This window comes from Cyprinus carpio, chromosome B7 (genome assembly GCF_018340385.1).
Source record: "Cyprinus carpio isolate SPL01 chromosome B7, ASM1834038v1, whole genome shotgun sequence".
Classification (NCBI taxonomy): domain Eukaryota; kingdom Metazoa; phylum Chordata; class Actinopteri; order Cypriniformes; family Cyprinidae; genus Cyprinus; species Cyprinus carpio.
This window is the reverse complement of record NC_056603.1, coordinates 2,344,835-2,368,670: the sequence shown is the minus strand read 5'-3', so window position 1 is coordinate 2,368,670 and position 23,836 is coordinate 2,344,835. Positions and strand designations below refer to the sequence as shown.

Below are 23,836 nucleotides of genomic sequence, written 5' to 3'. Positions count from 1 at the left end.
AGCATACCTCTGATTAGAGATAATGTTTCTTTATTCAAGTTTGTACAGATCTATGGGGACTAAATAAAAGTACTTTTAGAACGAGTGAGCATAGGATCGGCCATCTAATTAGTCAATTACCTCAGTCTAATAACCAAGACTGGCAAGTATGTGACCGTAAAGTACGCTAACGGATGATGTGATATCTCTGAGCGACTCCATAGATGCGGATGTTTGACCTGCGCAATCATAAATCAACATTTTTCTTCTAGTTAGCGTTGTTTTGTTAGCATTTATGCCAAAAATCATTCAGTTCTGTTCCCACGATCTTCAGATGTGCTTATCTTTCATTTTGATTCCTCTATTCTGCTCTCAAGGCTTTTAACCACTTCCTTAATGTCTTTTACCAATACTTCTATTCTCTCTAGCTTACCAGCAGCATATATGCTCATGGCCTTCATCTGCGCTAGTATTTTAGCCAACATATTTTTATTGGTTCAGCCTTTACATTTTGAGTCTGCCATCAAATACCTGCTTCACAACATGGTTATTTCGGAGGTGGCAAAACTGGAAGTCTGAGTGTCAATAGGGTTTATTTTAAATATGCACAGTAGTTATTTTTCTGTCTATGGTGCACAATGATGGGTTCTGAAGTAAATCTATGAAAACATGCAGGTACATTTATATACATTTATATTTGCCTTTATTTATATAGTGCTTTATACAATACTGATTGTTTACATACAGATCCAGAACTGATTTGGAATCCATTATTGTTTTGATCTAGTTTAAAGTGCTGAGAATAGGATTATTTACATTTTTACTTTCATTCCTACTAATTAAATAGCATCACTAGCTACATTCATCCTTAAGTTGAGTCCTTCATTTGAACAGACATAAAAGGCAAGATTCAGAGTGGCTGAATCAGTTATCTTGTCATGAGTGGTTAAGGTCAGTTAAACCATGGAACCAGAAGTGACACCATAACCAGGAACGAAGTGGTCAACACACTGATCCTGCTGCTGACTTCACCTGATGAATATTCTGCATTACAAAGAGAAGAAAACAGACAGAAATTATCATTCGCTGACCTTTTAAAGTGTTGCCTAAAGCAAAAACACTTTAAGTTTGAACTCTAAAAATCCATGTGCTTGTTTATATTAGCATTCATTCTCTGCGTTAAGAATTTAAATCTCATTATTGTGGATAATTGTTATTCCTGTCTGATGTTATTAGCGATAACTGACTTATCTTCTGAAATTTGCTTGTGAAAATACTAGGTTAATAAAAACCTGAAAGTGAACAATGTGGACACAAGATTGTGTATTTTTGTTGAGCAATAACCTACACAATAATGCAAGGCAGTTTGACTTGATTCAATTTCAAATTTAATTCTGTTTTGCATTTTATCTATTTAAACAAATCTAGGGTTACCATTTATTTCGATAGTCCAGTTTTGTCATTCTACAAGTAACTTGTTCTGCTAACCGTAAAGGGTTAGTTCATCCAAAAATGCAAATTCTGTCATTAATTACTCATCCTCATATCGTTCCAAACCTGGAAAACTCTTATCTTCGGAACACAAATTAAGATATTTTTGATCAAATCCGAGAGCTCTCTGACGCTGCATAGATAGCAAGGGTTCAACCACAGTCAAGGCAAAATAAATCAAAGCCAAAATAAGGCAAAAAAGGGACATTACAACTTTATTCCACGATTTCTTCTCTCCCAGGACAGTCCTCTACCATTAGCGATGTATGCACATTGCTTTTCTCTGCTTGTGAACAAGGCACACCATATGCGTCGATAATTGCAATGGACAGTACCAGAAGAGAAGAAATCGTTGAATAAAGTTATTTTTGTTTGCTTTGAGTCCTTACTACGTTTATGTGCCTTGATCGTGGGAGGACCCTTGCTATCTATGGAGGGTCAGATAGCTCTCGGATTTCATCAAAAATATCTTAATTTGTGTTCTGAAGATAATCAATGGTCTGGAACGACATGAGGGTGAGTAATTAATGACAGAATTTTCATTTTTGGTTGAACTAACTCATTAACATAAGAGTATATGAATGTTGTTACTTTTAGTTAGTAGAATGCCAAAAGTGGAACCAAAAAAGTGCACAGTTTCAATGCAAGAAATTCAGTTTGAATGTTTTAATTTCCCACTTTATAAGCAGGAACTGGAATGAGTAAAATGGAATGAGAATGAGTAAAACAGGAATGAGTAAAATTATTTGCAGTCTGCAACAAAATTATGGCCCTGCAAATTTTTTTTAGGACATGTGTACGTGCTAATATCTCAGGTTTTATCATTGATGCCCTATTCTGAAATTCAACAGATCTTGTATTTGAGCAAGTAGCCACAAAGATTACGTTAGGCTAGATTGTGAATGGAACTTTCTGCAGTGATTCCACAAAAAATGGAACTGATCACTTATTGCACAAAACTTTCTATTTGTGCAGTACAGCAAAATGCAAATAAGTTACACTTGTTAAGACAATGTTTCACTCTCAAATTTAACTTCATAAAACCCACAGAAACCCTGTACAATTCCAGTAAACAAAGAAGCAGCCAACTGTGAACCACGACTCTTGAACCTAGGCCCTCTCCCCCTACCCCCGTTTTCTAAGTCAGCTTTAACAATTCCTAATCCAGCCTTAAGGCAGCCACACACCAGACGAGAAGCACAGTGCTGTTCGAACAGAGTCAAACACCGGCGACTGTCCACGCATCCCAGCTTCGACTCTGGCACTGTTCAAAATCCTGCCGCAACACAGAGCATTGTGTTTTATAGTTTTCCATTAAAGTACATCATATTTGACCTAAATTATTGTGCATTTTTTCTGTGAAATGCTTGTCTTTCTGTGGCACTAATAAAGACTGTGCTTCATGTAAGCAGGAGGACCTCCTAGTCGGTAGACAGAAATAGATCACACTTCGTCATTCCGTTTGCTGTTATTTGAATCTGTGAACTTCAAACTTATTGACTCCTTTTGCTCATTCTTTAAGTGAACTTTTGACTGTTTGGAGAATATATTAAAGGTTTAATGGTGTGCGACTGCCTTTCAGAAATGCAACTAGAAAAACAGCGCAGCGAGAGTGACTGATATCACCATAATAAAATATAGCTAAATTTAAGTCAAATGAAAATCCTCATTACAAATGCATCATCACACAATCGGTCTGTGCACAAACCCAACAAATGTATTGTTTCATATAAGCCAGCACATCATGACAGTGCTCACAGCAAAACAAATTAAGGACAGACACTAGCAGTGTTTATAATAAATAATATTATTATTGGCACAGAGGCCCAATAAATGTCCTCGCTTACATAATGTGTGGCTTACACCGTGACGTGAATGATAGCTAGTTCGGTCGATATTTATATATATACAGGTGCATCTCAATAAATTAGAATGTCGTGGAAAAGTTCATTTATTTCAGTAATTCAACTCAAATTGTGAAACTTGTGTATTAAATAAATTCAGTGCACACTAGTGGTTTAAGTAGTTTAAGTCTTTGGTTCTTTTAATTGTGATGATTTTGGCTCACATTTAACAAAAACCCACCAATTCACTTTTTCAACAAATTGGAATATGGTGACATGCCAATCAGCTAATCAACTCAAAACACCTGCAAAGGTTTCCTGAGCCTTCAAAATGTTCTCTCAGTTTGGTTCACCAGGCTACACAATCATGAGGAAGACTGCTGATCTGACAGTTGTCCAGAAGACAATCATTGACACCCTTCACAAGGAGGGTAAGCCACAAACATTCATTTGCCAAAGAAGCTGGCTGTTCACAGAGTGCTGTATCCAAGCATGTTAACAGAAAGTTGAGTGGAAGGAAAAAGTGTGGAAGAAAAAGAAGCACAACCAACCGAGAGAACCGCAGCCTTATGAGGATTGTCAAGCAAAATCGATTCAAGAATTTGAGTGAACTTCACAAGCAATGGACTGAGGCTGGGGTCAAGGCATCAAGAGCCACCACACACAGACGTGTCAAGGAATTTGGCTACATTTGTTGTATTCCTCTTGTTAAGCCACTCCTGAGGCGTCTTACTTGGGCTAAGGAGAAGAAGAACTGGACTGTTACCCAGTGATCCAAAGTCCTCTTTTCAGATGAGAGCAAGTTTTGTATTTCGATTGGAAACCAAGGTCCTAGAGTCTGGAGGAAGGGTGGAGAAGCTCATAGCCCAAGTTTCTTGAAGTCCAGTGTTACGTTTCCATAGTCTGTGATGATTTGGGTTGCAATGTCATCTGCTGGTGTTGGTCTATTGTGTTTTTTGAAAACCAAAGTCACTGCACCAGTTTACCAAGAAATTTTGGAGCACTTTATTCTTCCTTCTGCTGACCAGCTTTTTGAAGATGCTGATTTCATTTTCCAGCAGGATTTGGCACCTGCCACACTACCAAAAGCACCAAAAGTTGCTTAAATGACCATGGTGTTTGTGTGCTTGACTGGCCAGCAAACTCACCAGACCTAAACCCCAGAGAGAATCTATGAGGTATTGTCAAGAGGAAAATGAGAAACAAGAGACCAAAAAATGCAGATGAGCTGAAGGCCACTGTCAAAGAAACCTGGGCTTCCATACCACCTCAGCAGTGCCACAAACTGATCACCTCCATGCCACGCCGAATTGAAGCAGTAATTAAAGCAAAAGGAGCCCCTACCAAGTATTGAGTACATGTACAGTAAAATTACAGTACAGTAAACTACTTTAGTGTGTTCACATTGAATTTATTTAATACACAAGTTTCACAATTTGAGTTGAATTACTGAAATAAATGAACTTTTCCACAACATTCTAATTTACTGAGATGCACCTGTGTGTGTTATATATATATATACATATATATATATATATATATATATATATATATATATATATATATATATATATAAAATATTGTTTTTCCCTTACAGATCCCACAGCGGGCGGAACTTGTCATAAAATTAGTGATAAGACCTGCCCATCTAGAGGAAAGGTCAGTTTTTCTACCACTTGAAATTGCACTCCCAATGATTGACTTGCTTGGCCCTCTGTAATTTTACTGCTAGAACACCAATCACAGAGCCACAAACGCTAGGCGGAAGCATTCAAATATGGAGAAAATGAACACTGTTTATTTAACACATTCAATGAATATGCAGATCTGAAGAGTTTATATCCACAGAAACTGTATTAATTTTATTTAGATGATGATTGTTAAATTGTAAATTGATGAAAATGTTTGCAATTATGACTTTTTCTTAAAATAATATTTAAAAGTTTGTTTTAAAGGATTTATAAAAAATTGTAAATATTGTTTTTAAAAATTGTAAATAATAGTTTAAGCCCTCCTTGAGGGCCTAGAGGGCCCTGACGGTTCCCCTCTGAAACAAAGTAGAAAAATTACTCATCTGAGTTCAAAATATTTCACTGCAGTGCAAGATTGAAGTGTATCACTCACCTGTTCCATTTATTATAATTGAAGAAGTGAAGATCTGGAAGGGTAATGTGTTGTTTCTGGCTGCTCGAACTACAGTGTTCACTATCTGGGTGCTATTGGGTAGAGCAGCGTCCGCTCCAAATACAACATCCATGCTGTTTTGGATCTTGGGCACACTCTTTAATTTTACACTGGCATCACTGGAGAGAGTTTGGAATCAAGATTCATCAATGAAAACTGTGTGTTATGTTGAACCAGCAGCTATATTCAAGAAAGCACCAGCATATTCATACCTGAAGTTTGTTACGGATATGGTGCTGAATGATGCAGGGTAATCAGTCAGGAAAAAAGGTTCGAGCTGCAAAACAAGAGTTGTTTGTCAAAATTGGCTTTCTTTTGTAAAAGCATGTTTCCCATAATTCATTTGGATAGTAGAAACTAGAAAGTAGAAACGTCACACTCACCCCTGTTTTTATCATCGAAGCCCTGTTCTGAAATTCAGTAGAACTTTTATTTGAAAGAGCAGCCACAAAGGTTCCATTGGTGAGGATGGTCAGCGGAATTATCTGCACTGATTCTACAAAAAAAAAAAAAAAAAAATTGATAATTAAAGAACAAGTAGTTTCACAGAATTTTTCTAGAAATCTGGTCTAAATCACCGTACTAATGACAGTAATAGAGGTGGCATCAAGGGTGAGGTTGAAGCCTCCAGTTGAATTAGCAGCTGCTTCTTTTAGAGTCTCCACAATGTCGGTGTTGCTGGGGATTGGTTCAGTGGACACTTCACTAAACACTAACTTAACCTCCGCCTGTACGTTTGAGTCTGCCCGGGTCCTGGCAACAGCTCTGGAAAGAAAAGGTAAGTTTTACAGTTTATATTTACATCCATACATATGATCTCAGTCTTGGTTTGTGATGCAGAGATGGAAGAAAGCAGATTATTTATTATTTATTTATTTTTTTAAAGTGCAACTTGACATAACCGTAAATGGTTAGGAAAACGAAATAAAACTAAATTTTATAAACTTTTATAAAGGAGAGAAAATCTTGCCAGATTTTATGCTGTTGGCAGTAGTGAGTGTAGTCATATAAATAAATGACAACATATCAAAACAAATTTAGAGTTTAAGCTTTGAGTATAGCTCTTTTAGCCCAGGGAGTGTGTAAACTGATCAAACATACAGGTGCATCTCAATAAATTAGAATGTTGTGGAAAAGCTCATTTATTTCAGTAACTCAACTCAAATTGTGAAACTCATGTATTCTCATTATAACTCAGTATAACTCAGTATAACTCATTAGACAGCTGCAGCTCATCCAGAACACTGCTGCCAGGATTCTGACTAGAACCAAAAAATCTGAGCATATCACACCAGTCCTCAGGTCCTTACACTGGCTTCCAGTTACATTTAGGATTGATTTTAAAGTACTTTTACTCGTTTATAAATCACTCAATGACCTAAGACCAAATATATTGCAGATATGTTCACTGAATATAAACCTAACAGAGCACTCAGATCATTAGGATCGAGACAGTTAGAAATACCGAGGGTTCACACAAAACAAGGGGAGTCAGCCTTTAGTTACTATGCCGCCCGCAGTTGGAATCAGCTTCCAGAAGAGATCAGATGTGCTAAAACATTAGTCACATTTAAATCTAGACTCAAAACTCATCTGTTTGGCTGTGCATTTGTTGAATGAGCACTGTGCGATGTCCGAATTGATTGCACTGTATTTTACATATTCACTGTATTCTATGTAAAATCATTTTCTATTTTTAACTGTTTTTAAATTCATTTTAAATAAGTCAATTTTTAAATCATTTCCAATGTTTTAAAATTGCTTGTTTTATGTTTTTTTTAAAATTGCTTGTTTTATTTTGGTTATTATTTTTCTTCATGATTATTTTACCTTCTTTTATGTAAAGCACTTTGAATTACCACTGTGTACGAAATGTGCTATATAAATAAACTTGCCTTGCCTTGCCTTGCCTATTAAATATTGAATCTCATTCAGTTACTGTTACCTACCCTCTTAAAATCCATTTTGTAGTTGTTTATCGACCACTAGGACCACTATGTAATTTTTGGATGAATAAGATGTGCTGCCCTCAACCTTTCCTGAGGATGGTACTCCCCTAGTTATGCTTGGAGACTTCAGCATCCACCTAAAAAAACCTCAGGCTGCAGACTTCCACACTCTGCTTGCCTCTTTTGTTTTCAACCAAGTGTCAACTACTGCTACTCACAAATCAGTATAACCAACTGGACCTTATTTACACACGACACTGCTCCACTGATCATGTACTGGTTACTCCACTGCACACCTCGGATCACTTCCTCCTCACTCTTAACCTCAACATGGTCCCTGACACATCACTTACCCCTCCACATGTCATCTTACGACGTAACCTACGCTCACTCTCACCCTCCCGGCTATCTGCTTTAGTTTCATCATCGCTTCCTTCCCCTAAACTGTTAGCATCTTTTAATGCTAACAGTGCTACTGCTACTTTCTGCTCCACTCTTACATCTTGTTTAGACACTGTTTGCCCCTTGTCTTCCAGGCCAGCCCCTACCACCCCTTCTGCCCCTTGGTTATCTGATGTTCTACGCGAACATCGTTCTAAGCTTAGAGCTGCTGAAAGGGTGTGGCGCCAATCCAAAAATACTACTGGCCTTAATGTGTATCAGTCACTCCTCTCCTCTTTCTCTGCTAATGTCTCCACTGCTAAAAGGATATACTACCATAACAAAATTAACAATTCGTCTAACTCTCTCATGCTTTTTAAAACATTCTCCTCGCTCCTTTGTCCTCCTCCCCCTCCTGCATCAACTCTAATAGCTGACGACTTTGCCACATTTTTCATTAATAAAATTAAAAATATCAGTGCACAATTTTCCACACCACAATCTGTCAAGCACATCTCACCAGCAAACATACACTCATTCACATCCTTCTCTTCACTCTCTGAGGCAGAAGTCTCTAAACTAATCCTTTCTAATCATCCTACTGCTTGTCTGCTTGATCCTATTGCATCTAATCTCCTTCAAGCCATTTCTCATGAAGTTGGACCTGCACTCACTCACATCATTAACATATCCCTCCACACTGGTGATTTTTCCTCAACATTTTGACAGGCTCGTATAACTCCACTACTTAAGAAACCCACCCTCAACCCAACTCTTAGAGAACTACAGTCCGGTTTCCCTTCTTCCTTTCATTGCAAAAACACTTGAACGAGCTAAGTTCAACCAAGTCTCTGCCTTTCTCACACAGAACAACCTCCTTGACTGCAACCAATCTGGCTTCAGAAGTGGACATTCAACTGAGGCTGCCTTGCTCTCAGTTATTGAAGCCCTAAGACTGGCAAGAGCAAAATCCAATCTGTCCGCTGCTTTTGACACTGTTAACCACCAGATCCTTCTGTCAACCCTACTGGCAAAGGGCATCTCAGGAACCAGACTCCAGTGGTTTGAGTCTTACCTATCAGATAGGTCCTTCAAAGTATCTTGGAGAGGTGAGGTGTCCAAGTCGCAACATCTAACTACTGGGGTGCCTCAGGGCTCAGTTCTTGGACCAGTTCTCTTCTCTGTCTACATGGCATCATTATGTTCTATCATTCATAAACATGGGTTTTCATACCACTGCTATGCTGCTGACACTCAACTCTACCTCTCATTCCATCTTGATGATCCGACGGTAGCTGCTCGCATCTCAGCTTGTCTAACAGACATTTCTTGCTGGATGAAGGACCATCACGTTCAACTCAACCTTGCCAAGACAGAACTGCTCGTGGTTCCAGCAAACCCATCGTTTCTTCACAATTTCGCCATCAAGTTAGGCACATCAACCATAACTCCTTCAAAAACAGCCAGAAACCTTGGAGTTATGATTGATGATCAGCTAACCTTCTCAGACCACATTGCTAAAACCCTCCGGTCCTGCAGATTTGCTTTATTCAACATCAAGAAGATCAGGCCCTTTCTTTCGGAACATGCTGCACTCCTTGTTCAAGCTCTTGTTCTGTCCAGGCTGGACTATTGCAATGGTCTCTTGGCAGGTCTTCCAGTCAGTTCTATCAAACCTTTACAATTAATCCAGAATGCGGCAGCAAGATACATTTTTGATGAGCCGAAAAGAATACACGTCACACCTCTGTTTATCAGTTTGCACTGGCTACCAATAGCTGCTCGCATAAAATTCAAGGCATTGATGTTTGCTTACAAAACCACCACTGGCTCTGCACCCCTTTACCTAAATTCATTACTTCAGACTTATGTGCCTCTAGAAGCTTGTGTTCTGCAAGTGAACGTCGCTTGATTGTGCCATCCCTAAGAAGCATAAAGTAACTTTTACGGACTTTTAAATTAAATGTTCCCTCCTGGTGGAATGACCAACTCAATCCGAGCAGCTGAGTCCTTAGCCATCTTCAAGAATCGGCTTAAAACACATCTCTTCCATCTTTATTTGACCCTCCAACTTTAGCATTCACTATTCTAAATTTTATTCTTTAAAAAAAAATCTAACTAGCTTTCTAATCTTTTTGTATTCTGTTTTCTTTTCATTTATTAAACATTTAACAAGCAAAAAAAAGACATCTAACACTAGCTTGCTCTATTCTTTTTCTATTCTATCGGTTTTCTTTTTATTTATTACAGTATATTATTTAAAAGCCCTTGCTACATGTGCTGCGTTAAGCTAACTGACACTTGTTATAGCACTTGTATATCATTGCTCTTTTGTTGATTTTGGTTGCTTCCATTGTCTTCATTTGTAAGACGCTAAAAGCGTCTGCTAAATTACTAAATGTAAATGTATTCAATGCACACAGACTGAAGTAGTTTAAGTCTGTTTAATTGTGATGATTTTGGCTTACATTTAACAAAAACCCACCAATTCACAATCTCAACAAATTAGAATACTTTCATAAGACCAATAAGAAAAATAAAATAAATAAAAACATTTTTTAATGAATTGTTGGCTTTCTGGAAAGTATGTTCAATTATGTACATGTACTCAATACTTGGTAGAGACTCCTTTTGCTTTAATTTCTGCCTCAATTCGGCGTGGCATGGAGGTGATCAGTTTGTGGCAATGCTGAGGTGGTATGGAAGCCCAGGTTTCTTTGACAGTGGCCTTCAGCTCTTCTGCATTTTTTGGTCTCTTATTTCTCATTTTCCTCTTGACAGTACCCCATAGATTCTCTATGGGGTTCAGGTCTGGTGAGTTTGCTGGCCAGTCAAGCACACCAACACCATGGTCATTTAACCAACTTTTGATGCTTTTGGCAGTGTATGCAGGTGCCAAATCCTGCTGAAAAATGAAATCAGCATCTTCAAAAAGCTGGTCAGCAGAAGGACGCATGAAGTTCTCCAAAATTTCTTGGTAAATGGGTGCAGTGACTTTGGTTTCCAAAAAACACAATGGACCAATACCAGCAGATGACAATGCACCCCAAATCATCACAGACTGTGGAAACTTAACACTGGACTTCAAGAAACTTGGGCTATGAGCTTCTCCACCCTTCCTCCAGACTCTAGGAACTTGGTTTCCAAATGAATTGCAAAACTTGCTCTCATCTGAAAAGAGGACTTTGTACCACTGGGCAACAGTCCAAGTTCTTCTTCTTGACCCAGGTAAGACGCCTCTGATGTTGATTGTGGTTCAGGAGTGGCTTAACAAGAAGAATACGACAACTGTAGCCAAATTCCTTGACACGTCTGTGTGTGGTGGCTCTTGATGCCTTGACCCCAGCCTCAGTCCATTCCTTGTGAAGTTCACTCAAATTGTTGAATCGATTTTGCTTGACAATCCTCATCAGGCTGCAGTTCTATCGGTTGGTTGTGCATCTTTTTCTTCCACACTTTTTCCTTCCACTCAACTTTCTGTTAACATGCACTTTGTGAACAGCCAGCTTCTTTGGCAATGAATGTTTGTGGCTTACCCTCCTTGTGAATGTCACAGTGTCTGGTCTGTGTATCCCTGGGTGTCCACTAGAGGTCTCACTTCCCATTATCGTCACCCCACTTCAGAACTGCATTTCCCATAGTCTTGTCTGTTTCATCACTGCTCCTTGCACTCAGCTGTCCCTGGTCATTAATCATTGCACTCAGCCAATTCCCCGTTAGTATTGTAATCACCTGTCTATATATACCTGGTTTGGTTCTGTCTGTGTCACGGAGTCCTTGTTGTATGTCACCTTCTAGTTCGTGTTTCCTGGCCTGAGTTATGTTTCTTGTTTTGGACTGATTACCTGGATATTGACCTTTGCCTGGATGTTTTCTGATTTTGGATTGCCCCAATAAACATACTGCACTTGGATCTACCTTTCTGTGTGCGTGTCGTGACAGAAGGACTCCGTCACAACCTAGATCCAGTGATATGTTTTTCGAGGATTCTCCCCCAGCCACAGAGCGGGAGAGGAGCAGGTTTGAGGGAACTCGCCTGGTGGTCTTCCGGGGAACCAGGGGAGGTTGCCGAGGAGGGAATGGTCGAGAGGAGGTGCAACATCGCTCTCAACCGTGGCTCCCCTTCGACCCTGGACTCGTGAGGGATGGATCGGAGACGCCGTCTCTCCATCAGGAACGGAGAAGGGGGAGGAAGCACTCATCTGCCGAGACTGTGTTTGCGGAGGAGAGGGCGACGGAGACGTTTCTGGGGTATTTTGCCATGCTGTCCAAGATCCTAGACGTTCCCAAGGGTATTAACGTCACCTCTGCTGAGCCAGCGCCACAGCACAAGATGGCCGCCAGCCCTGCGCCACAGCACAAGATGGCCGCCAGCCCTGCGCCACAGCGCCACAGCACAAGATGGCCGCCAGCCCTGCGCCACACCACAAGATGGCTGACTCAACGCCTGAGTCTTCCGTCAAGGAGCCACCGACTCGCCATCATAGAGGGCGGAGGAGGAGGAGACAGGCGTCTGCCGTTCCTCAAAGCCTGGAGGACGTTCCAGAGCGGGCCGCTGCCGTCCAGGAGGACGTTCCCGAGCGGGCCGCTGCCGTCCAGGAGGACGTTCCCGAGCAGGCCGCTGTCGTCCAGGTGGACGTGCCCGAGGTTCCCGAGGCGGGGCTCGAGGTGGTTCTGGAGGCCGAGGCGGTGCCCGATGCTGTGCCCGATGCCGAGGCGGTGCCCGAGGCCGTTCCGGAGGTCGAGGCGGTGCCCGATGCCGAGGCAGTGACCGATGCTGTTCCGCAGGCCGAGGCGGTGCCCGAGGCTGTGCCCGATGCCGAGGCGGTGCCCGATGTTGTTCCCGATGCCGAGGCGGTGCCCGAGGCTGTGCCCGATGCCGAGGCGGTGCCCGAGGCTGTTCCGGAGGTCGAGGCGGTGCCCGATGTTGTTCCCGATGCCGAGGCGGTGCCCGATGCCGTTCCGGAGGTCAAGGCGGTGCCCGAGGCGGTGACCGATGCCGAGGCGGTGACCGATGCCGAGGCGGTGCCCGAGGCCGTTCCGGAGGTCGAGGCGGTGCCCGATGCCGTTCCGGAGGTCGAGGCGGTGCCCGATGCCGTTCTGGAGGCCGAGGCGGTTCCGGAGGCTGAGGCGGTGCCCGATGCCGTTCCGGAGGTCGAGGCGGTTCCGGAGGCCGAGGCGGTGCCCGATGCGCAGGCCGAGGCGATGCCCGTGTCCAGGGCCGTTCCCGAGGCGGTGTCCTTGTCCCATGCCGTTCCTGAGGCCGCTCCCGAGGCCGTGCCCGAGGTCGTTCCCGAACCCGAGGTCGTTCCCGAGGCGGTGCCCGAACCCGAGGTCGTTCCCGAGGCTATGCCCGTGTCCAAGGCCGTTCCCGAGGCGGTGCCCTTGTCCAAGGCCGTTCCCGAGGCGGTGTCCAATGCCGTGACCTGGCCATCGCCACAGTCTGCTCCTCACTGGCTCCCCGAATGGCCGGTTCCGTTCGGGCCACTCAAATGGCGAATTCCTCCCTGGCCGTCTGCACAACGAGAATGGACTGATCCACCGTGGCCACCTGAACTGCCTGGTCCCTCGTGGTCCCCTGAACTTTCGGGTCCACCATGGCCGCCTGATCTGACCGAGCCACCTGGGCTGCCAGGGGAGCCATCGCTGCCGGTCCCCAGTTCCCCTACACGGGCCTGGCCCGCCATCCCTCCCCCTGTTCTGCCTCCACCAGTCCACCTCCCTCCTGGTCTCGTTGTTTTGTTTTTGGTGTTTTGTTCTGGGGAGCATCTGGAAGCTGCTCCTTAGAGGGGGGGTAATGTCACAGTGTCTGGTCTGTGTATCCCTGGGTGTCCACTAGAGGTCTCACTTCCCATTATCGTCACCCCACTTCAGAACTGCATTTCCCATAGTCTTGTCTGTTTCATCACTGCTCATTGCACTCAGCTGTCCCTGGTCATTAATCATTGCACTCAGCCAATTCCCCGTTAGTATTGTAATCACCTGTCTATATATACCTGGTTTGGTTCTGTCTGTGTCACGGAGTCCTTGTTGTATGTCACCTTCTAGTTTGTGTTTCCTGGCCTGAGTTATGTTTCTTGTTTTGGACTGATTACCTGGATATTGACCTTTGCCTGGATGTTTTCTGATTTTGGATTGCCCCAATAAACATACTGCACTTGGATCTACCTTTTTGTGTGCGTGTCGTGACAGTGAAGGGTGTCAGTGATTGTCTTCTGGACAACTGTCAGACCAGCAGTCTTCCTCATGATTGTGTAGCCTAGTGAACTAAACTGAGAGACCATTTTGAAGGCTCAAGAAACCTTTGCAGTTGTTTTGAGTTGATTGGCTGATTGGCATGTCACCATATTCTAATTTGTTGAGATGGTGGGTTTTTTGTTAAATGTGAGCCAAAATCATCACAATTAAAATAACCAAAGACTTAAACTACTTCAGTCTGTGTGCACTGAATTTATTTATTACACGAGTTTCACAATTTGAGTTGAATTACTGAAATTAACTTTTCCACGACATTCTAATTTATTGAGATGCCCCTGTATTATATTGAATCCATTGTAAATTGCTTTGGATAAAAGTGTGTCAAATGCATCCATTTAAGTTTTACCACATGAAAAATTACTCGAACTGTCTGACATTGAAGGCATGATGTGTAAGTGAACATTGAAAACATGAGTGTAAATGAACAAAGTAATCATTTAAAGTAATGAATCAAACTTTTAACTTACATGAAAGCAATCACGATGGTCCTGATGAAACGAGGTCCAAACTTTTTCTTATAGACTTCATCAAACTGTGAAAACAGTAAGTAAGGTTTAGGAATGTTTCCTAATATTTTATGAAACAGTTCCATTTTTACAGAAGTAGATCATGCTGTTTTTAAGAGTATTATAAAATTTAACATTTTGAAAAAAGTTCCTTCCCAAAACTTTCAGGCAAGTAAAAACTGAATTCAGAGTTTTGCTTTAGAATTTTACTATATATATATATATATATATATATATATATATATATATATATATATATATATATAAAATAATTATTATGTGTATCTGTGCAAATGCTTCTGGTTCTGCCACATACCATAGTCTCTACTTTTGTGGCTAGGCTTTTAAATTCCGGAGTTTGAGGGTCTTTCAGTGCTGGAACAAACACCTCTATAATGACAATCTGTATGGCAACAGTTGGCTGAGGACGTGCTGGTGCTGCTGTTGTGGTTGCTGCTGTTGTTATTGTGGTTGTTGTTGCTGTTGTTTTAGGATTGGCAGTAGATGTTGTTGTTGTTGTTGTTTTTGTTGTTGTTGTTGTTGTTGTTGTGGGTGTTGTTGTTACAGTTGTATTAGGTTTGGCAGTAGATGTTGTGGTTGTTGTTGTGGTTGCTGTTGATGCTGTTGTATTAGGATTGACAGTAGATGTTGTGGTTGCTGTTGTTGTTGTTGTTGCTGTTGTATTAGGATTGGCAGTAGATGTTGTGGTTGCTGTTGATGCTGTTGTATTAGGATTGGCAGTAGATGTTGTGGTTGCTGTTGATGCTGTTGTTTTAGGCTTGGCAGTAGATGTTGTGGTTGCTGTTGATGCTGTTGTGTTAGGATTGGCAGTAGATGTTGTGGTTGCTGGTGATGCTGTTGTATTAGGATTGATAGTAGATGTTGTGGTTGCTGTTTTATTAGGATTGACAGTAGATGCTGTGGTTGCTGTTGTATTAGGATTGGCAGTAGATGTTGTGGTTGCTGTTGATGCTGTTGTATTAAGATTGGCAGTAGATGTTGTGGTTGTTGTTGTTGATGATGCTGTTGTATTAGGATTGGCAGTAGATGCTGTGGTTGTTGTTGTTGCTGTTGTAATAGGATTGACAATAGATGTTGTGGTCGCTGGTGATGCTGTTGTATTAGGATTGACAGTAGATGTTGTGGTTGCTGTTGATGCTGTTGTATTAAGATTGGCAGTAGATGTTGTGGTGGTGGTTGTTGTTGTTGCTGTTATAATAGGATTGGCAGTAGATGTTGTGGTTGCTGGTGAAGCTGTTGTATTAGGATTGGCAGTAGATGTTGTGGTTGTTGTTGATGCTGTTGTATTAGGATTGGCAGTAGATGTTGTGGTTGTTGTTGTTGCTGTTGCTGTTGTTGTAATAGGATTGGCAGTAGATGTTGTGGTTGCTGTTGATGCTGTTGTATTAGGATTGACAGTAGATGTTGTGGTTGCTGGTGATGCTGTTGTATTAGGATTGACAGTAGATGTTGTGGTTGCTGTTGATGCTGTTGTATTAAGATTGGCAGTAGATGTTGTGGTTGTTGTTGCTATTGTAATAGGATTGACAATAGATGTTGTGGTTGCTGTTGATGCTGTTGTATTAGGATTGACAGTAGATGTTGTGGTTGCTGGTGATGCTGTTGTATTAGGATTGACAATAGATGTTGTGGTTGCTGTTGATATTGTTGTATTCTGATTGACAGTAGATGTTGTGGTTGTTGTTGATGCTGTTGTATTAGGATTGGCAGTAGATGTTGTGGTTGTTGTTGTTGCTGTTGCTGTTGTTGTAATAGGATTGGCAGTAGATGTTGTGGTTGCTGTTGATGCTGTTGTATTAGGATTGACAGTAGATGTTGTGGTTGCTGGTGATGCTGTTGTATTAGTATTGACAGTAGATGTTGTGGTTGCTGTTGATGCTGTTGTATTAAGATTGGCAGTAGATGTTGTGGTTGTTGTTGCTATTGTAATAGGATTGACAGTAGATGTTGTGGTTGCTGTTGATGCTGTTGTATTAGGATTGACAGTAGATGTTGTGGTTGCTGTTGATGCTGTTGTATTAGGATTGACAGTAGATGTTGTGGTTGCTGCTGATGCTGTTGTATTTGGATTGACAGTAGATGTTGTGGTTGCTGTTGATGCTGTTGTATTCGGATTGACATTAGATGTTGTGGTTGCTGCTGGTGATGCTGTTGTATTAAGATTGGCAGTAGATGTTGTGGTTGCTGTTGATGCTGTTGTATTAAGATTGGCAGTAGATGTTGTGGTTGTTGATGTTGTAATAGGATTGGCAGTAGATGTTGTGGTTGCTGTTAATGCTGTTGTATTAAGATTGACAGTAGATGTTGTGGTGGTGGTTGTTGTTGTTGCTGTTGTAATAGGATTGGCAGTAGATGTTGTGGTTGCTAGTGATGCTGTTGTATTAGGATTGACAGTAGATGTTGTGGTTGCTGTTGATGCTGTTGTATTAGGATTGACAGTAGATGTTGTGGTTGTGGTTGTTGCTGTTGTAATAGGATTGGCAGTAGATGTTGTGGTTGCTGTTGATGCTGTTGTATTCGGATTGACAGTAGATGTTGTGGTTGTTGTTGTTGCTGTTGTAATAGGATTGGCAGTAGATGTTGTGGTTGTTGTTGTTGCTGCTGCTGTTGTTGTGTTAGGTGTGGTTGTAGTTGTAATTGTAGTGGAACTGGTTGTAGTGGCTTTGGTAGTTGTGGTGAAGGGCTTCCATACTGTTGTGTGGGTTTGGTTATTTTGTAGAATATGAAAAATAAAAATAAAAGTTGAGAAAAATACCTTCAGCAAGATGCAGCAGTGCAACCGCTTTAGTTAAATAAAAACACAGAACACATTGTAAAATCTTTTGTATTATATACTGATGATGTTCTTTGTTTGACTTACTTGTTACACTGGTGATACTGAGAGTGGCATTAGCTTTCATAATAGTGTTTTCTATCTCAACATCACTGGGTAAGGTTCCAAATGTCACATTCATATCAGTGATGATTGACCCATTACTACAGAAGGGAAAGAGAAGAGAGAGTCATTGTCATTTTTTAAATGCAAGGCTCAATACTGAAACCACTTAGGCTATAGAAGTTTGGAAGAAGTGTTTATGCTGCTATTTTTGGTTTGCTGTAGTTTTCTTGTGGCATTAAAGCATTAGTTCACCCAAAAATGAAAACTGCATTGCAGTTGCATTGCTGTCTATGCAGGGTGAGAGAGCAGGTTTGGAACGACATGAGGGTGAGTAATGAGAGAATTTTCATTTTTGGGTGAACTTACCTTTTCAGATCCTGTGTACCTGTATTAAATGCTTCATTAAAAAAAAAATAATAATAATAATAATAATAATAATAATTGTTTTAAAATGATTATACACAATTTTAGATTTACAAACATTCTTTTTTTCAAATGTTGTTGCCTCTGTCACTTCATGTGACCCCTAAGGAATGTTTGGACATCAAATTTTTTTTTTTTTTTAAATGTACAAATAAGCAGAAAATAGCTGTCTAGATTTTCCAGTAAACCAAAGAAAATGAAAATGAAATGTTTTCATATTTAAAGGGAAGACATACTCACCGGAACTGAATAACTGCCAGTCCTTTGAAGGAGGGCAATGCATTTCTAAAGAATGGTGTCAACTGTGGGAAACAGGATGACATTATCAAGTTTAATATTTAGTTATCGATTATGAATTAACCACAGACTACAACACTAACACTAATACTTTTATTATCATATTGGTCCACCATATTGACTGTCTGCATTTTTTGTTACTTCTAAAGCTCTTTTCCTGTCTTCCCCCAACTATGCTCATATGATCGGCCGAGCAAGCCGCACAGACATTATTGATATCTCTTTTTATTTTAAACTTTCATAGATTCACAGGCTGCAAAATATCACACATTTTTTGGGGGGGTGTAATGGAAAAGTAATATCACTAATTGTGTAATTAATTAGTTCTTGCCGGGAGTAATAGGTAAAGTCATAATATTACTTTTGAAAGGAGTAACTACTGTAGTTATGAGTAATATATATATATATATATATATATATATATAAAAATGAGTAAAAAGCCCGATACTGGTTTGCACTAAAATTTACATTAGGGTGCAAAATTAAATACTGAATACATTCAAATGCAAAGAGTTTGTTACTATTTAACTTGCGGTGCTAACTGCATGCCTTTAATATTTGCCATGCAACATACCGTATCGTTGACATTCTTTTCTCTGTTTTTATATGCTTCTGAAGCTGGATTTGACAGATCAGAGACAAAAATTTCACTGCTGGAAAAACTAACAAAAACTGTCTGGGTTGTGCCTGGGGTTGTTGTTGATTGAGCTCTGGTTGTAGTTGTTGGTTCAGCCGTAGATGTAAGTTGTGTTGTTGTTGTTGTTGTTTCTGTGGAAGGGACTGAGTTTATTGTAACAGTCATAGATTCTGTTGTTGCAGATGAAGGTGAGTTTGTTGAGTCAGGTTTTTGTGTAGGTTTGGCAGTGGTTGTAGACAGAGTTTCAGTTGTTGCTGAGCAGTATTGTATCAGCTGTTGTGTCACTTTTAAGCAGAATTGTGTCGTTTGTGTAGCTGAGCTTGATGTAACAGTCATGTTTGTTGTAACCAGGGTTGTAGATTGAGCTGTACTTGTTGTAGGTAGGTATGTTGTTGCTGTCTGTGTTGTGGTGCTGTGTTGGGATGTAATTGATTGTTTTGTTGTAGATGTTAAAACAGTTGTGGTTGTTGGTTCAGCCGTAGATGTTAAAACAGTTATGGTTGTTGGTTCAGCTGTAGATGTAAGTTGTGTTGTTGTTGTTTCTGTAGGAGGGGCTGTAATTGTAACCCAAGATGTAGGTGTAGCTGAGTTTGTTGAAATCAGGGTTGTAGATTGAGCTGTACTTGTTGTATGTAGGGATGTTGTTGCTGTCTGTGTTGTGGTGCTTTGTTCGGGTATAGTTGATTTTTCAGTTGTAGATGTTGACGCAGTTGTGGTTGTTGGTTCAGCTGTAGATGTAAGTTGTGTGGTTGTTGTTTCTATAGGAGGGGCTGTAGTTGTAAACAGAGTTGCAGTTGTAGGTGAGTTTGTTGTAACCTCAGTTGTGGATTGAGCTGTACTTGTTGTAGGTAGGGATGTTGTTGTTGACTGCATTGTGGTGCTTTGTTCAGATGTAGTTGATTGTTCTGTTGTAGATGTTAAAACAGTTGTCGTTGTTGGTTCAGCCATAGATGTAAGTTGTGTTGTTGTTTCTGTAGGAGGGGCTGTGGTTGTAAACTGAGATGTACTTGTAAGTGAGTTTGCTGTAACCACGGTTGTAGATTGAGGTGTATTTTTTGTAGGTAAGGATGTTGTTGTTGTCTGCATTGTGGTGCTTTGTTCAGGTGTTGTTGATTGTTCAGTTGTAGATGTTAAAACAGTTGTAGTTGTTGGTTCAGTTGTAGATCTTAAAACAGTTGTTGTTGTTGGTTCAGTTGTAGATTTTAAAACAGTTGTGGTTGTTGGTTTACCCGTAGATGTAAGTTGTGTTGTTTCTGTAGGAGGGGCTCTAGTTGTAAGCAGAGTTGCAGTTGTAGGTGAGTTTGTTGAAACCTCAGATGTAGATTGAGCTGTACTTGTGATAGGTAGGGATGTTGTTGCTGTCTTCATTGTGGTGCTGTGTTGAGATGTAGTTGATTGTTCTGTTGTTGATGTTGAAGTAGCTGTGGTTGTTGGTTCAGCCGTAGATGTAAGTTTTCTTGATGTTGTTTCTGTAGGAGGGGGTGTAGTCGTAACCCGAGATGTAGTTGTAGGTGAGTTTGTTGTAACCAGGGTTGTAGTCTGAGCTGTATTTGTTGAAGGTAAGGGTGATGTTGATGTCTGTGTTAGGGTGCTTTGTTCAGATGTAGTTGATTGTTCAGTTGTAGATGAAGAAGAAGTTGTGGTTTTTGGTTCAGCTGTAGATGTAAGTTTTCCTGTTGTAGTTTCTGTAGGAGGGGCTGTAGTTGTAAACCGAGATGTAGGTAAGGAAGATGTTGATGTCTGTGTTGGGGCACTTTGTTCAGATGTAGTTGATTCTTCAGTTGTAGATGATGAAGCAGTTGTGGTTGTTGATCCATCCGTAGATGTAAGTTTTCTTGTTGTTGTTTCTGTAGGAGGGGCTGTAGTCGTAACCCGAGATGTAGTTGTAGGTGAGTTTGTTGTAACCAGGTTTGTAGATTGTGCTGTATTTGTTGAAGGTAAGGATGGTGTTGATGCCTGTGTTGCGGTGCTTTGTTCAGGTGTAGTTGATTGTTTAATTGTAGATGATAAAGAAGTTGTGGTTGTTGGTTCAGCTGTAGATATAAGTTGTGTTATTGTTGTTTCTGTAGGAGGGGCTGTAGTTGTAAGCAGAGTTGCAGTTCTAGGTGAGTTTGTTGAAACCTCAGTTGTAGATTGAGCTGTACTTGTTGTAGGTATGGATGTTGTTGCTGTCTGCATTGTGGTGCTGTGTTCAGATGTTGTTGATTGTTCAGTTGTAGATGTTGCAGCAATTGTGGTTGTTGGTTCAGCAATAGATGTAAGTTTTGTTGTTGTTGTTTCTTTAGGAGGGCCTGTAGTTGTAACTTGAAATGTAGTTCTTGGTGAGTTTGTTGAAACCTCAGTTGTAGATTGAGCTATACTTGTTGTAGGTTGGGATTTTGTTCCTATCTGTGTTGTGGTGCTTTGTTCTGATGTAGTTGATTGTTCTGTTGTAGATATTAAAACAGTTGTGGTTATTGGTTCAGTTGTAGATGTTAAAAAAGTTGTGGTTGTTGGTTCAGCCGTAGATGTAAGTTGTGTTTCTGTTATTTCTGTTGAAGGGGCTGTAGTTGTAACCTGAGATGTAGGTATAGCTGAGTTTGTTGTAACCAGGGTTGTAGATTGAGCTGTATTTGTTGTAGGTAGAGTAGTTGTTGCTGTCTGCATTGTGGTGCTTTGTTCAGATGTAGTTGATTGTTCAGTTGTAGACGTTGACGGAGTTGTGGTTGTTGGTTGAGTTGTAGATGTTAAAACAGTTGTGGTTGTTGGTTCAACCGCAGATGTAAATTGTGTTGTTGTTGTTTCTATAGGAGGGGCTGTAGTTGTAAGCAGAGATGCAGTTGTAGGTGAGTTTGTTGTTACCTCAGTTGTAGATTGAGCTGTACTTGTAGGTAGGGATGTTTTTACTGTCTGCATTGTGGTGCTTTTTTCAGATGTAGTTGATTGTTCAGTTGTAGATGATGAAGCAGTTGTGGTTATTAGTTCATTTGTAGATGATGAAGCAGTTGTGGTTGTTGGTTCAGCAGTAGATGTAAGTTTTGTTGTTTCTGTAGGAGGGGCTGTAGTTGTAACCCGAGGTGTAGTTGTAGGTGAGTTTGTTGTAACCAGGGTTGTAGATTGAGCTGTACTTGTTGTAGGTAGGGATGATGTTGTTGTCTGCATTGGGGTGCTTTGTTCAGATGTAGTTGACTGTTCAGTTTTAGATGTTGAAGCAGTTGTGGTTTTTGGTTCAGCAGTAGATGTAAGTTGCGTTGTCTCTGCTGGAGGGCCTGGAGTTGTAAGAAGAGTTGCAGTTGTAGGTGAGTTTGTTGTAACCTCAGTTGTCGATTGTGCTGAACTTGTGGTAGGTGGTGGTGATGTTGTTGCTGTCTCTGTTGTTGTGCTTTGTTCAGATGTAGTTGACTGTTCAGTTTTAGATGTTGAAGCAGTTGTGGTTGTTGGTTCAGAAGTAGATGTAAGTTGCGTTGTCTCTGTTGGAGGGCCTGGAGTTGAAAGAAGAGTTGCAGTTGTAGGTGAGTTTGTTGTAATCTCAGTTGTAGATTGAGCTGTACTTGTTGTAGATAGGGATGTTGTTGCCGCCTGCGTTGTGGTGCTGTGTTCAGATGTAGTTGATTGTTCAGTTGTAGATGTTGAAGCAGTTGTGGTTGTTAGTACAGTTGTATATGATGAATCAGTTGTGGTTGTTGGTTCATTTGTAGATGATAAAACAGTTGTGGTTGTTGGTTCAGCAGAAGATGTAAGTTGTGTTGTTGTTTCTGTAGGAGGGGCTGAAGTTGTAACCTGCGATGTAGTTGTAGGCGAGTTTTTTGTAACCAGGGTTGTAGATTGAGCTGTACTTGTTGTAGGTAGGGATGATGTTGTTGTCTGCATTGGGGTGCTTTGTTCAGATGTAGCTGATTGTTCAGTTGTAGATGTTGAAGCAGTTGTGGTTGTTAGTTCAGTTGTAGATGTAAGTTGTGTTGTTGTTGTTTCTGTAGGAGGGCCTGGAGTTGTAAGCAGAGTTGCAGTTGTAGGTGAGTTTGTTGTAACCTCAGTTGTAGATTCAGCTGTACTTGTTGTAAGTAGGGATATTGTTGCCATCTGTGTTGTGGTGCTTTGTTCTGATGTAGTTGATTGTTCTGTTGTAGATGTTAAAACAGTTGTGATTATTGGTTCAGCCGTAGATGTAAGTTGTGTTGTTGTTGTTTCTGTAGGAGGGCCTGGAGTTGTAAGCAAAGTTGCAGTTGTAGGTGAGTTTGTTGTAACCTCAGTTGTAGATGGGGCTGTACTTGTTGTAGATAGGGATGTTGTTGCCGTCTGCGTTGTGGTGCTGTGTTCAGATGTAGTTGATTGTTCTGTCGTAGATGTTAAAACAGTTGTGGTTGTTGGTTCAGGTGTAGATGATGAAGCAGTTGTGGTTGTTAGTTCAGTTGTAGATGTAAGTTGTGTTGTTGTTGTTTCTGTAGGAGGGCCTGGAGTTGTAAGCAGAGTTGCAGTTGTAGGTGAGTTTGTTGTAACCTCACTTGTAGATTGAGCTGTACTTGTTGTAAGTAGGGATATTGTTGCCATCTGTGTTGTGGTGCTTTGTTCTGATGTAGTTGATTGTTCTGTTGTAGATGTTAAAACAGTTGTGATTATTGGTTCAGCCGTAGATGTAAGTTGTGTTGTTGTTGTTTCTGTAGGAGGGCCTGGAGTTGTAAGCAGAGTTGCAGTTGTAGGTGAGTTTGTTGTAACCTCAGTTGTAGATTGAGCTGTACTTGTTGTAGATAGGGATGTTGTTGCTGTCTGCGTTGTGGTGCTGTGTTCAGATGTAGTTGATTGTTCTGTTGTAGATGATGAATCAGTTGTGGTTGTTGGTTCAGCTGTAGATGATGAATCAGTTGTGGTTGTTGGTTCAGCTGTAGATGTAAGTTTTGTTGTTGTTTCTGTAGGAGGGGCTGTAATTGTAACCTGTGATGTAGTTATAGGTGAGTTTGTTGTAACCAGGGTTGTAGATTGAGCTGTACTTGTTGTAGGTAAGGATGATGTTG

At 40.9% G+C, this 23,836-nt stretch overlaps 1 protein-coding gene across 3 annotated transcripts; it reads right to left on the bottom strand.

Annotated features, from left to right (window-relative positions):
• Positions 1-659: 659 nt before the first annotated feature.
• On the bottom strand, positions 660-23,834 carry LOC109091237 (mucin-2-like). Of its 3 annotated transcripts, none has more exons than XM_042726924.1 (11): positions 18,786-23,834; positions 18,155-18,216; positions 17,474-17,589; positions 17,193-17,304; positions 14,909-17,102; positions 14,554-14,618; positions 6,082-6,263; positions 5,882-5,994; positions 5,711-5,775; positions 5,439-5,617; positions 660-1,023 (listed from the first exon to the last, which is right to left on the bottom strand). In XM_042726924.1, exons 1-11 carry the CDS (start codon positions 23,373-23,375, stop codon positions 932-934), a joined length of 7,770 nt encoding a protein of 2,589 aa, XP_042582858.1. In that variant the 5' UTR covers positions 23,376-23,834; the 3' UTR covers positions 660-931. The 3 variants fall into 3 exon arrangements, with proteins under 3 accessions (XP_042582858.1, XP_042582859.1, XP_042582857.1); XM_042726925.1 differs by having other exon boundaries at positions 14,909-17,304; positions 18,786-19,584; positions 20,014-23,834; XM_042726923.1 differs by having other exon boundaries at positions 14,909-17,304.
• Positions 23,835-23,836: the final 2 nt, after the last annotated feature.

Excerpts from the sequence above, each read along its gene's own strand:
- LOC109091237 (XM_042726923.1), bottom strand. The coding sequence starts at position 23,375 with ATGGCAACAATATCCCTACTTACAACAAGTACAGCTCAATCTACAAGT. Across the intron at positions 17,305-17,473 it reads CAGTATCACCAGTGTAACAA|TATGGAAGCCCTTCACCACA; the intron begins GTAAGTCAAACA and ends CCCACACAACAG. Across the intron at positions 14,619-14,908 it reads CCACAAAAGTAGAGACTATG|TTTGATGAAGTCTATAAGAA; the intron begins GTATGTGGCAGA and ends CTGTTTTCACAG.